The sequence below is a fragment of the Colias croceus genome, chromosome 5 (assembly GCF_905220415.1).
Source record: "Colias croceus chromosome 5, ilColCroc2.1".
NCBI classification, from domain to species: Eukaryota; Metazoa; Arthropoda; class Insecta; order Lepidoptera; family Pieridae; genus Colias; species Colias croceus.
The window spans coordinates 407,271-421,638 of record NC_059541.1 but is presented as its reverse complement, the minus strand read 5'-3'; the positions used below and the strand labels follow the sequence as shown (position 1 = coordinate 421,638).

The 14,368-nt window shown below is 32.4% G+C and overlaps 1 protein-coding gene across 7 annotated transcripts in view; it reads left to right on the top strand.

The window, feature by feature from the left end:
• LOC123692119 (probable phospholipid-transporting ATPase IA) overlaps positions 1 to 14,368 on the top strand; it is a 108,694-nt gene that overhangs the window by 56,410 nt on the left and 37,916 nt on the right. For 6 of the 7 annotated variants that reach the window (XM_045636767.1, XM_045636765.1, XM_045636768.1 and 3 more), the window contains one exon: positions 11,655 to 11,781. In XM_045636767.1, coding sequence (XP_045492723.1) covers positions 11,655 to 11,781 — 127 coding nt within the window. Of the gene's footprint in view, positions 1 to 3,161; positions 3,556 to 11,654; positions 11,782 to 14,368 lie in introns of those variants that run through there. The other variant, XM_045636766.1, reaches the window with a different exon arrangement.

Genomic DNA, 14,368 nt, shown 5'->3' with positions numbered 1-14,368 from the left:
CAAACTCTTTGACAGTGACATTGACATCGTGAAAAGTATCGACATTCATGGAAAATGACATCACTAGTGTTCAAAGTAGGGCGGTGGAAGTTACGTAGTAACCAAGAAGCTTATATCTAATACACTGGAGATTTCGGTATGAACATTGACGTGTAACAAGAAAATATTGCCCAGTTCATGTTTTTTATCACTTTCACACCTAACTTGGTATTGCCACTGTTAATACGAAGTTTTCCCAAGGCTACTATGTATGCTGTAATATTCTGTGCAAAAGGTTAGTTTTTGTACATGAGTTTGTTGATAAATTGCCAACAACGTCATTCAGAAGCATTGTTGGATGAGACAATTATTATTTATGCTAAATAAACTAAGTATCTGAACCAATTATTAAAAAGCGATACTCCCTGATTATGGGTAGTCACCATAATAAAATTGTAGCAACTCTCACTTTGTCAATATGGCATGTGTGTCAAAAAAATTGCGTCGCTTCGAATATTTAAGTTAATATTGTTGCTTATTTAATGAATATTATCCGAATATAAAGAATGCATTGTATTGTGCAAAATTGCAGAAGTGTTTGGACACCAAATTCTGGCATAGAATTTCACAGGCAAGTGTATATTTACGTTATTTACAATATTCCTCAATACTCCTGCATTTACCTGTTTAGAATCATTTCAATGGCAAAAATTGTCTAATTTAGCATCATTTTAGTAAGCAGTCATGTTAAATTTGTTATTTCCCTAATACTTTATCATTTTTCAACAAGTTTTCAATAAACAGATTTAACAAGTAAGGTAACCATGATGACGAGTTTTTATGGATAGCGAAGAGAATATATTGTAATAACAATATTATGATGAAAATTTAGAACACCATTTTAAAGATTGTTACTAGTAATGAAACAACACATGACATCGGTATTGCACTCACATGTAGTTATAAGATTGTTCGTTTTTACATTGAAATTTATACTTTTTTAACTTACCTCATATTTTTTTGTTTTACGTATTTCAGCTTTCCAAAAAGTAAAATAAAAAGAAATATATGTGCCCATCAAGGTTACTGAGGATTACGACCCAGAAAAAAATACCTTTTTAAAAATAAACTTTCTAAAGTTAGCTGAAATTTGTGCAAGGCTGCTATAAACAGTTTTTCTTTGATGATTCTGGCTTGAAATTGACCCGTCGAAGCAACGCGTTTAAAAAGAAGATCTGAGTAGCTAACAATTTGGTAAACAGCATCTGATGCAAAACACAACTTTCCTCTATTTACAAAGGATGTTAATGCTATATATCGGTTCATATCCAAGCTTTGTAGCCAAAAATTATTTATAACTATCATTCTATACCAATTAAAATTGTATGTACCTACCTATAAAGTATGGCCATAATATTATAATATAAATACTGTTAAAAATATATGTCGTTATTATTTATAGACCATGATTTTTAGTTTTTTCTATTTAGAAAAATCCTGAATTTACAAACCAGCGTGGTCACTCGACAGAAAGAGACAAAAAACATGACTGACGTCATTGAATGTCATAGTTTCTTGTTTCAAGCAAGAAGCTTATATCCTCTAATACACTGGAGATTGCACTATGACCATTAACTTGAAACAAGAAACTATGACATTCAATGACGTCAGTCATGTTATTTGTCTCTTTCTGTCGAGTGACCACGCTGGTTTGTAAATTCAGGATTTTTCAAAATAGAAAAAACTAAAAATCATGGTCTATAAATAATAACGACATATATTTTTAACAGTATTTATATTATAATATTATGGTCATACTTTATAGGTAGGTACATACAATTTTAATTGGTATAGAATGATAGTTATAAATAACTTTTGGCTACAAAGCTTGGATATGAACCGATATATAGCATTAACATCCTTTGTAAATAGAGGAAAGTTGTGTTTTGCATCAGATGCTGTTTACCAAATTGTTAGCTACTCAGATCTTCTTTTTAAACGCGTTGCTTCGACGGGTCAATTTCAAGCCAGAATCATCAAAGAAAAACTGTTTATAGCAGCCTTGCACAAATTTCAGCTAACTTTACAAAGTTTATTTTTCAAAAGGTATTTTTTTCTGGGTCGTAATCCTCAGTAACCTTGATGGGCACATATATTTCTTTTTATTTTACTTTTTGGAAAGCTGAAATACGTAAAACAAAAAAATATGAGGTAAGTTAAAAAAGTATAAATTTCAATGTAAAAACGAACAATCTTATAACTACATGTGAGTGCAATACCGATGTCATGTGTTGTTTCATTACTAGTAACAATCTTTAAAATGGTGTTCTAAATTTTCATCTTATTATTGTTATTACAATATATTCTCTTCGCTATCCATAAAAACTCATCATGGTTACCTTACTTGTTAAATCTGTTTATTGAAAACTTGTTGAAAAATGATAAAGTATTAGGGAAATAACAAATTTAACATGACTGCTTACTAAAATGATGCTAAATTAGACAATTTTTGCCATTGAAATGATTCTAAACAGGTAAATGCAGGAGTATTGAGGAATATTGTAAATAACGTAAATATACACTTGCCTGTGAAATTCTATGCCAGAATTTGGTGTCCAAACACTTCTGCAATTTTGCACAATACAATGCATTCTTTATATTCGGAAAATATTCATTAAATAAGCAACAATATTAACTTAAATATTCGAAGCGACGCAATTTTTTTGACACACATGCCATATTGACAAAGTGAGAGTTGCTACAATTTTATTATGGTGACTACCCATAATCAGGGAGTATCGCTTTTTAATAATTGGTTCAGATACTTAGTTTATTTAGCATAAATAATAATTGTCTCATCCAACAATGCTTCTGAATGACGTTGTTGGCAATTTATCAACAAACTCATGTACAAAAACTAACCTTTTGCACAGAATATTACAGCATACATAGTAGCCTTGGGAAAACTTCGTATTAACAGTGGCAATACCAAGTTAGGTGTGAAAGTGATAAAAAACATGAACTGGGCAATATTTTCTTGTTACACGTCAATGTTCATACCGAAATCTCCAGTGTATTAGATATAAGCTTCTTGGTTTCAAGTTAATGGTCATAGTGCAATCTCCAGTGTATTAGAGGGTATAAGCTTCTTGGTAGTAACTAATACTTAATCTGTGGGTGGAAGGAAGATCGATCGATCATACTGACTATTCGTGATGTCAACACAAAATTCCGATACATAAACATTTTTGAAAAAACTGGACATAGGATGCATTAAGCATCAGCTTTTTAATCGCGAAAAAATTGTTATCATTTATCTATAACGAGTGATCATGTTAAGCCAGCTAATGTATAAAGTTCTTGATGTTCGCAGTGATTCCCGGTGATAATGAGTGTCAAATTTATTCTATTAGTGTATAAACAATTAGTGTGACCGTGAACTTGTTTGTTTATTTGTGGATTTCGGTGCAAGTGGAATGGCTTTAAGGGAATATGTAACAGGTTTCTTCGGTAACCATAACGTTATGGCGCCTTTCTCGCGTTTTTACCGTGCGATGGTCCTGAAAATGAACCAACGTAAGTCCCAATTAATTCAAGGGTACTTCTTACAATACACAAGTAATACAGCTTTAAATGTTCTTTATAAGATACATTTGAAATGTCTGGTCATTATAATAATTCAACCTTCACTGAATTTTCTATATTGCAGCCCAAGTAAAATGCATTCAAATCACTAAAAGAAGAAAAATATTTTTATTGAAATACATTCTTATTGTTTTTGTCATCTTTATGCACCTGACACACTTTCTAAACAATCAACATATAAAAAGAAAAAGACGGGAAAGATTTCACAATAAGTGTATATAACAATATAAATGTGGACTTGTTATATTTTATACAAATAGAAATTGCAAAAGTCTTGACCCCATTACGCCTCGAGACATTTTCTCTGATCTGTTGGAACAGATGTCACAAATTGTGCACTTTCTGGGTGCAACATTAATTTGCATACTTTGACAAATTTATAAATTGTCCCAGTCAAATTGGATTTTTAATAAAACCAAGCTAGTATATTATATTCTCGTGTCACAGTGTTTGTAATTAAACACTTCAGAAATAGCTTGACTGATCCTCATGAAATTTTTTGCATAGATAGGTAGGCCTGCAAATCAGTCAACATCCAATTTTCATACCCCTAAGATATAAGTTCAAGGCAGAACAATGTTTTCTGGGTCAGGTAGGTAGTTAAGGATATTATATTTTTTCCCCTGAAGGTATGTTTTTCGTTTTGAAACATTTTTATTTTATTAAGTCCATAACTCACCACTCATTGTCCTTGTTTCTTTATACGGACTATTTAAATCAGTTTTATGGGTAATCAATGAAATTGGGAATTTCTGTTACCCAAATCTTAAATAAAATTTTTGAAGTCTCTAAAAAATTATTTACTAAAAACATAACTAAGTATTTATATTCCTTTCTTTATGTTGTAAAAAATGTTGTTTATTGTTATCCATGTTTAAAGAGTGATATTTTGTAGTTTAACTTGTTTAATAAGGTGATAATTCAAGATAAGATAGTTTTTTATTATTGCTTAAACTAGATACCTACAACCTACAATACAATTGTGTATTTATTTTATATTTAGATTGATAGTTACAGTATAGATACCAGTATTCTTCATAGTGATCTGGAATCAACGCCCAGAACAGTTCAATTAAATATACTTACAACACTTTTTTGTAAGACAATTTGCCATTGATATCCACTATCCTATGCTCCAGAATTCCTAAAGTAGCTAAAGTAAAGTTACCTTATTTATAATTAATTATTATATCTCACATCCTATAATTACTGGAAAAATAAATATAGTAGCTTTGGTGTCTGGTGATGACTTGCACCTCACAATTTTTTCATCTAATGTAATTCTAATTCTCATATAAAACAAAGAATTTGCATGATTTAATACATTTCCTTTTTTAAAACAATTTAAAGAATATTGTTTTAAACCTCTCGTTTACATTAGTTTTCCCCTATGTAGATTTTACCTTAATATGTACCTCTATAGGCATGATGCAATTTTAAACTATTCAATAAGTAAATACATAGTTATATTTGACTATCATAGGGAATTATAATAGTTATTGATGACTGGAGTCTTTGTAAATAGCCAACAATCTCATACTTAACAAGTGGATATTTGTGAGTCCATTTGTGGCTCGTGTTTTTTTTTTGTCATCATGTTCATTGAAATATTCCTTGTTTATGTTTGACGGAAATAAAACCAGCATTCTTAAATTAAATATTCAGTTCTCATTAAAACAAATCTTGATTGTGTAGAATTTAATTTCATGGTTTTATTAGTTTCTTTGGTATTTTCAAATGGTTTATGTTTTTCAATCTAACAAAGGATATTTATGCAATGTAACTACATTGGTTATTTAGTGTGTGTTTAATTGACTATATTTTTTGCATTTTGCTGTGGTGTGTTATTTTTATAAAACATTTTATCGCATTTTATCAATGTCGTAGTTCAATAAACCACATCTAATGTAGGTATGTGAATTATGTCCGTTAAATATTTTTGGGAACTATATTTTCTATCACCAAAATTTATATTTGTCATCAAGTTGTATCACCTAATAAATAGATCTATCACCACGAAATATTTTCGTTCTCAGATAAACAAAAATTGTTCCCAGGTATGAATTATCAAATTAATGCTAATATATGTGTAAAATAAGAGATCGATAACCAATAAAATTATATTGCATTACATGAATATAAACTTCGTTCTTATAATAACAGTTTTGTAACTTAAATAATAGCTCTGTGCTCAGAATGGTAGATCTGTCACCAAATAAGTCGATTATCATCCCTGACTAGTGTTGCCCAAATGCAAGAACAAGACGAGACTTAGCCAGTCTTGGTCTTGGCCTTGCGCCAATACATCTGGTCTTGGTCTTGGTCTTGGTCTTGCGCCAATACACCTAGTCTTGGTCTTGGTCTTGGTCTTGCGCTCCCAGTCTTGGTCTTGGTCTTGGTCTTGCAGCAAGAGTCTTGCAAGTCTTGCAAGTCTTGCAATTACCTATTAGTCTATTACTATTTATTAAAGTTTACTTTAAATCTTAGAAAAACGTATTAGAATTGGAACATTGTGAGCTTGAATTAACATAGCCATAGTAAAGATCAAGCAGATTAATAAATAACTAGTAATGCGCATAGGTCCAGGTTTTCATATTCTTTGATACAGTTTTTTGCGTCTCATAGAATTCCTAAGCGTACCTACCTAGTTATATACCGGAACTGTTACACCTAACTACTCAGTGAAATAGTGCTAAGTCCTAGCTGCAAGACGCAAGAGTCTTGCAGGCTATGTCTTGTTCTTGCTCAAGTCTTGCACGGTAAGTCTTGGTCTTGGTCTTGCTAAAAATACGCGGTCTTGTTCTTGGTCTTGGTCTTGCAAAAACGCAAGACGCAAGACCAAGACTGCAAGACCAAGACTGAATTTGGGCAACACTATCCCTGACTGCTAGATAGGGAGGCGAGGTAGCTAAATGGCGTAATTAAACGGCGCCGTCGAGACTTATCAAAATCGATAGATAAAATAATTTCGAAAAGAAAAGCTTCTATGGTAAAAACCATTTTAGCGGTGGGTTTGGCGTGTACGGATTTTCAAAAATGTAAAAAAAAATAGTTACTTGGGCATTCTCGAGCGCGTCAGATATTCATACTACGTATGCCCCAAGTGCCTCTGATCACGACGGTATACTAATCTGCCGGTTTGCGTGGTGGGGCTAGGCATATTAATTCGTCAAAAATGCACAAAAAAAAAATTTACTCGAGCGCGTCAGATTTTCGGAAGGGGTGTTAAGTAGGCCCCAAGGAAGCTCCCCTTAAAAAAAACTGACGATTTCGGCGTGACGATAAGTTACGATGAATTTTTGAAAATGCAGAAAAAAAAAGTCCTTTTGAAATACTCAAGCGCGTCAGATTTTCATAGGGGAGGTTTATCTCGGTCTCCTGAAAGCATATTTTCTTAATCTGACAAAAATGTTGGTGGGTTCTCTTAATCTGACCGAAAAAGGTTTGAGAGTTTCTTTTTTTTAATCATCGTTATTTCATATCAATTTTTCTTAACACCCTCAGTTTTCGAGATATACTCAAAAAACCGGATGTTTGAGTTTTTATGATGCTTCAAGTCAAAAAGTTTTAACTTTGGACAAAAATGTAAAGAGACCTTTTTTGTGTAAAATAAGATTACCTTTTTTGTTTATTCAAACTTTTTTTTTTTGTAAAATGTATCGTTCGCGACTTATATACTGCAACGCGTTTTTCGGAAGACGAAATGGCTCCTCCAGACTTCCGGTCACGCGGAAACCGGCAGATTTTGTATTTTTAGTAAGTTTTAGATTATATTCTTCAAAATAAAAATAAAAACAATCGCGCTCGAGAATGCAGGATTAACGTTTTTTTTTTACAATTTCGCGACCCTATAACTTGGCGGCGTCAAGGACTTATCGTCAGATTAGTTAAATTTAGTCTTAAAACACTAAAATCAACCCCCAATATCTTAATCTGACGCGCTCGAGTATTTCAGACTATCGATTTTTTTTTACTAATCTGATCGTCTATCCTGGGCGCGCGTCACTACTTAAAGAGCTAAATAGTTAACAAGGTTGTTCTATTAGGTCTAAGGTATCTCTCATATCTTAAACTGCCACGCTCGAGTATTGCAGAAAATTCCCCTCTTCGCCTCCCTATCTATGCGACTCCTTTTTTATTTGCTATTTTGTCACCAATACAGTAGTAACATTTTATTTCGTTCAGATATTAAATTAATAGTATTCGTTACCAATTTAATACATCAATTTATAATTTTAATGAAAAAATGATCAAAGGGGCGGAGACAAATTGGCGCGCTTTAAAAATTGACATGTGCAAACATATTATCAAATTAGCCATACGCTTAAAGCCGGCCAACCCCCCACCAGAAGCAAAAAATGTGCTTATCGGCCAGAAAACAAAAAGGGGGCGCCCTTCGAAATCCAAACCAGCGCTGATTATTCAGTGATTACTGTTTTTTAACAATAAATATTGATTATTTAACTTTAATTAAGTGTTTTATCTACAATTATGCTAACCATTAGCCAGCCAGAGCTGATTATTCAGTGGTTATTATTTTTAAGAATAAATATTGATTATTTTAACTTTTAGTAACATTATATGATTTATTGGTGATCTCTTTAAATTAGTTTGCTTAAATACTTATTAGGACACACCTATTATAAATACATACAAAAACATTTATTTGGTACTAGACCATAAATCTCAGGATTTTAGGTGATTTATTGTGGAACTGATTTTGCATTGTTTGGTGACTACATTTTGGTGACAGATCTACTATTTTGAGGACAAACCCTATTATTTAAGAAACACAAAACTAATTAAATTGGTGATAGCTTAAATGATACCCAATATTTTTTACATGATTTTATAACTCAGTTCTAGTGTAATATCACTGATTCAGTAAAAATCTTATATTTGGCTACTTATCTTTATAGTTGATTGTGATCACTTAACATCAGGTGTTCCAACTGCCCCTCTGCTTATCCTGCCATAAACTCGAAGTTTTGTATAATTTTCACTTTGCATAGAATAGAATTATACATCATCATAAATTCACGTCATATCGCACAACAAGTCGTAGTCTCTAGGGGAGCAATCTTAGTCTACGACTCTCGTCTTGGCGATATTTCATGACAAAAGCCCTCTCCTTTTTTGAAACTCAAATGTTGCATTAATGTTAACTTACTGATATTTGCGGCTTCTCCTGCGTGATCGAAGGAAATTTAAAGAAATAGCGCCATCTATTGAATATTTATTATTAATGAATTTTAATAATATAGGACTACATTAACTAATTAATAGGATTACATTTTTTAAATATAGAAAACACTCGATCACAATCCCGCCTTGTGATCGAATTGTTAATAATCTTTAAAAATGTATATATGTAATAAGCATATGGGTAGAATACCATAAAACCAAAATATCAAGTTCAACTAATAGGTTTATCTACGATTCCTACGGTTATTAAGATTGTCATTCAGTCAGTCATTGTTCTTGGAAAGTAATAGAAATGAGAGTAGGTAATAAAAACGTTTTTATAGTGTGTTTCAGAAAATACGCTATTATGACTGTGGTTAATGTATACTTTGCACAAACTACCTAGATTCATTTCATATTTATAGGTAAACTTAACAAACGCCTTTTTAAAAGTAAATCCACATGGATTGGCTCAGACACTAGTAAAACTTCAGTATTCTTGTATTTACGAGACAAGAGACGAGACGAGAAAAGAGATTTACGAGACAAACAAGTATCCAGCATAATTGTTTTCTATTGTATACCCAGACTATAGGATTACGTAGTTTTGTCATGATGAATGGGTTAAGGATGCGAAGCCCAACTCAAAAGATAAATTGTTATACGTAATTCTAGTTATCGTTAATGTCGAATAACTAGAACTGCTTTAGTAACTTCAAACTATGATACAAACCCTAAGTACAAACCATACCGAATTCATATATACCTTTATGAAAATGTTGGTCATTGAAATTAGGGTCTACTTAATCCTTTATATAAACCCTAATTTAAACTATCGTAAACTCCAATATAATTTAAAGCTCCATGAATTTATCCCACATTATTCTTAATGTCATCTCGCCCTTCTAAAAGCGGCGAAACCACTTTATTTGGCAGTTATCCAACTCTTTTAAAAGGTACTAAACCTACTTCAACAGCTCACATGTGATATTTATGATGGCCGGTATTTGCTCTATAATCGGAGTCTTTTAAAGGCAATAGAAAAACGAAAATTGCTTCGGGTTCAGTTTTATATGCAGATTTCAAGTTTATTGCACTGACTTTGCAGTGCAATCTGTCTTTATAGATCCTAAATAAAAATGAGTAATATTTATTCTACGACTTTAGGTTATATCGTCGTTAATTAATTTATTGTTTAGCATTGAGATGGTTGAGCGCATCTAAATGTTTTTGTTATATCTTACGTAATGTTGAGTCATCTACCTGTGTAACTAATGCTTACTAAAAATATATCTAATCGAATATTTAAGCAATGTAATTTTGTTCTTTAAAACCTTACAACTGGCTCGCAGTTGACTTAATATAGCAAGTGCGTCACTGCCATCCTTTTAAGACGTGCACTAAAATATTTGCTCCCTATTTGCAGAGCGCCTATGTCCTCGCCAAGGTTGTGGCACATTTCCACTGCAATTACTTCGAGAAGTTGGAGTGCGGAGTCACGGTCAGGACCATGTGATTTATTCCGCTCATTTGATTATAGCAGAGCATTTTGAATATTGGACTTTGAATGATGGAATTTTTAATACAGCCAATGTATTATTAATTGGTTGGTTTCGCAAATCTGTGGCATATTTTATTATACTAGTTTTTTATATAAGATCTCTTAAGCGAATGGTCTCTTATATGTCTCTGAGCGATTCATGAAAATAATTTAAGATGACTAAATTGAAGAGCTGAAAATTACAAAACGCAATAATCAAATCTAACAATAAAATGTGAGCAATGCATGCAAACATCAGAACAGTTACATAGAGAAAGTTTAACAAAGATCACTTTATATGATTACATGTAGCAGTTGAAGGGCTTCCCGATCGTTGATCCACCCTCTAATACTATGATTGCATTACGAACTATATTTAAATAGAAAACTATGACCTTAACGATTCACTTCCAAGGGTTTAGCCTTGCAGTACATAATGTGATATCGAAATTTTTACGCTAATCAGAATTCAATGTAATGTTGTAGTATATCTTATGGTTATCATAACGTGTGGGTTTCTGAATGAAATGCACAGGTTTTGTAACAATTCATGACTTTACTGTACCTGATTTGTGAAACATTATATTTTCATGATAATTGGACCAATATCATTTGTAAATTAGAGCTTCTTTGATAAGCCTGTTACTGTATTTGTTTACATCTGTTCATTATTTTATGACAGTACGGTATTTTAAACATGCCTGATGCAACGATACCGTAAATTATTATCAACAGCGGCACTTACACAAATTTCCAAGATTGTGAAGGCTAAAAGAAAATCAACTGCGCAATGCGCATATAGTTAAAGCAACATAATTCATATCACATTACATAGTTACCTCAAAGTTTCCATTTGCGTCTCTGCCTCCATGTAAATATAATTAACGAGTGCAGAAACTTTCATTTGGTTTTCTCTAGCAGATAGAAATACAATGTTCGAAAATATTTTTTATTTGCTACCTACTTATTTTTTCATTAGGAGATATTCATGTTCAGATAGGGAAACGAAATCTATTAACATGCCCAAATTTTGTGAGATCCTTGACCAACATTTTTAACTTTGAACGGATGATTTTGAAAAAAATTTTTTTTTTTGTAACCAACTATTTTTCAACCTTGATTAAGTAATTAACTCCATTCCTCTCAATTATTAATGTCAATTACTACGATTCTAGCTTCCACATTTAGTACAGCTATTGCGTATGATACGCAATACTAAATGTTCCCTTTATATTTTTTTCCCTTTTTAAATAAATTCCCTTTATAACTCATTTATTGCAAGTAGTTAATATGTATGTTTATTCAGATGAGGACGAGGCCACGACGTCCGGGATAACAGACGGTGCGGCGGACGAGCAGAACCGGGTGATCTTCATCAACCGCCTGCAACCGCAGAAGTTTGTCAGCAACAGGATATCCACCGCCAAATATAGGTACTTAATAGCATACTTATCGTAGTATTGAAACCTAAGAAAACATCACTTAATTAGGAAGGAAGGAATTTTAATTTAGGTAACTACTGTACCCGATACTGGAAAATGTAATTACTAGTGCATAAAAGAGGGATTAATACAGCACAAAAGGCGACCTTATCTATGAAATGTTCATCAGCGATCTTTTACAGAATTCTAAGGTAAAGGATGAAGATATAAATAACATTTTAACGTAATACTATTAATAGATGCTATGAATGAAAAAGATCACAAATCGTTTGACGATACGTTCGTCGTAATTATGTAACGAATAGGCTTTTTATCTGGATGTGTATTTAATTTACTCATTTATAAGTTGAATTCCGTTGAACGAGTTCGATTTAGCAAAAAAAAAATGTATGCACCTAAATATACTCAACTATAGAAACTACCTACATTGTATGAAATATAATACTGGAGACCACAATTATACAGCATTCCATAATACATGGGACCAGCTTACTTGACCAGTATCGAGGCGTATCATTCTTCTTGACAAACAATAAATCCCTTACACAGGATTACGTAACCAGGTGCCTGGTTGCTTTAAATTTGTTACCAGAATGTGCAATTTAACACTAAAAAGCACGATAGTATTTTGTCAAAAAATGGGTACAGGAAAGTAAATTATGAACAAAGCTATCTGAAGTTTCACAATATGATGCTTTCTTATTGCTTAGTTTAGTGCAATTATTGTTTATCTTCTAAAATATGTATTATTCGTAGAATCCATCAAAATTCCCAAAAACAATCCCTCAAATTATTTTCACATTCAAGTCTCGTGCCTATTTTGGTAACATTTCCAATTTCACTCAAATTATTTGCTCGTTTGAAAATCCAGCTCGAAACTACTGGTGTTTCGAGCTATAACGTAATGGCACCGAATACCGACCACTGATTGATACGGCTAAATGAATCCTTTAAAAGATAAATTAAATACTCTAGAGGTCATAAGAAAAAATGATATTATGAAAGATTACAAACTTATATTTTAAATTATGCACATAATTGTATTTCATAATGGCTTTTTATTACCTAAATTTGTATTTTAACTGTCACGACTGGAAATTAACTGAAAGCACCATTTTCCGACCGACTGAGTACAAATACACGTGTTTCCGACCACTGAGTAGCTAGATTCCGACCAGTCAAATATTTTCTACTAAAATCAACTTTATGATAATAGAAATACAATGGAAATTCGTAAAAACCCGTTTCGTCTTTTCACTGCATCACGCGTGGACCGATTTCGATAATTCTTTTTTTATTATATTACTTGAAGTACGAGGATGGTTCTTATGGAGAGATATTTTAAATATATACCACGGGCGAAGCCGGGGCGGACCGCTAGTTTTATATAATATTTGAGCATTTATTATAATAACAAAAACTAACTCTATGTTAGACTGTAGTAGTTTAAAATTACATTTACTCAAACTCAAACTCATAATATGCCTCACTGGTCATCCACACTAAATTAGAATGTCCCATTGACTACTTTGCCCAATTCTAAAATCCATTTCACCAAAAGTATTATTTCAGCTAATGAGAATACTTCAGCCTCTTTTTTATCACTCATGATGATGACCTGAAATAAACACATGCAATTTTACTCAAGCACAGCGCAAGCTGCAAAAGCAACCCAGTTGGACGGAAACAGGGAAATATATCGCACCTAGATTCCGACCAAACCTAAATTTGCGTAATAAAGCCTCTAAACCAAAATTGATATTCATTTTTAGTTCATTTCTATTTCATATGTACACTTATAAAGATCTCACAATTTCGTAGTTATGCAATTATGTGTCATAAACGTAAAATATAGGGGTTTTAAACCAGACCGGTCTTTGTAAATGAATAACGAAAAAATCAAAAAAGAGTGTCAGTTAAAACGTATATTACAAATAATCCATTAAAGTTAGCATTGGTCGCATACAGGTGTAGTATATAAGCATAGCGTTTAGAATAAATAACATAATACGAAACCTCCACAAAACAACATGCATAATAGATAATTACCTTCTTTTACAAAGTGCGAAATTCCGTTTACCGACCGATTCGGTCGGATTTCGGAATGTTGTTATTTTGAAAAGCTCCTCATTCCGTCCATAATTATTTGTCCAAAAAAACCTATAAAAACACGCTATCTTTGCATGTATATTTTAAAATTAATAATTTAAAACACCAATAAAACGTTCAAAGTAAATTAACCACAAACTTACCAGAGTATTTAGCGTAAAAATCCAAATGTTTATTTTCACCGTTTTATGTTTTTTTCGCATTCAATTCAATACAAACTACACCCTCGCCTAGCTTTTCTTGGATTGACGAAATGTCGGTTAAAATTTGAAACCCAATTTTGGACAGATGACGTACGATAAGTGATTGAATCGAAAGCCTTCAGTTTCACGAGTGTCGCGCGTATTTTAAACGTTTTATCAAATAAAAATCAAAATGGTCGGATAGAGGAGGCTAGTCGGAAACCGGTGCCGTTACGTTACTGTAAACACAACGTTTTTAATTGAGCACTGCGAGCGTGAGTCCGTAT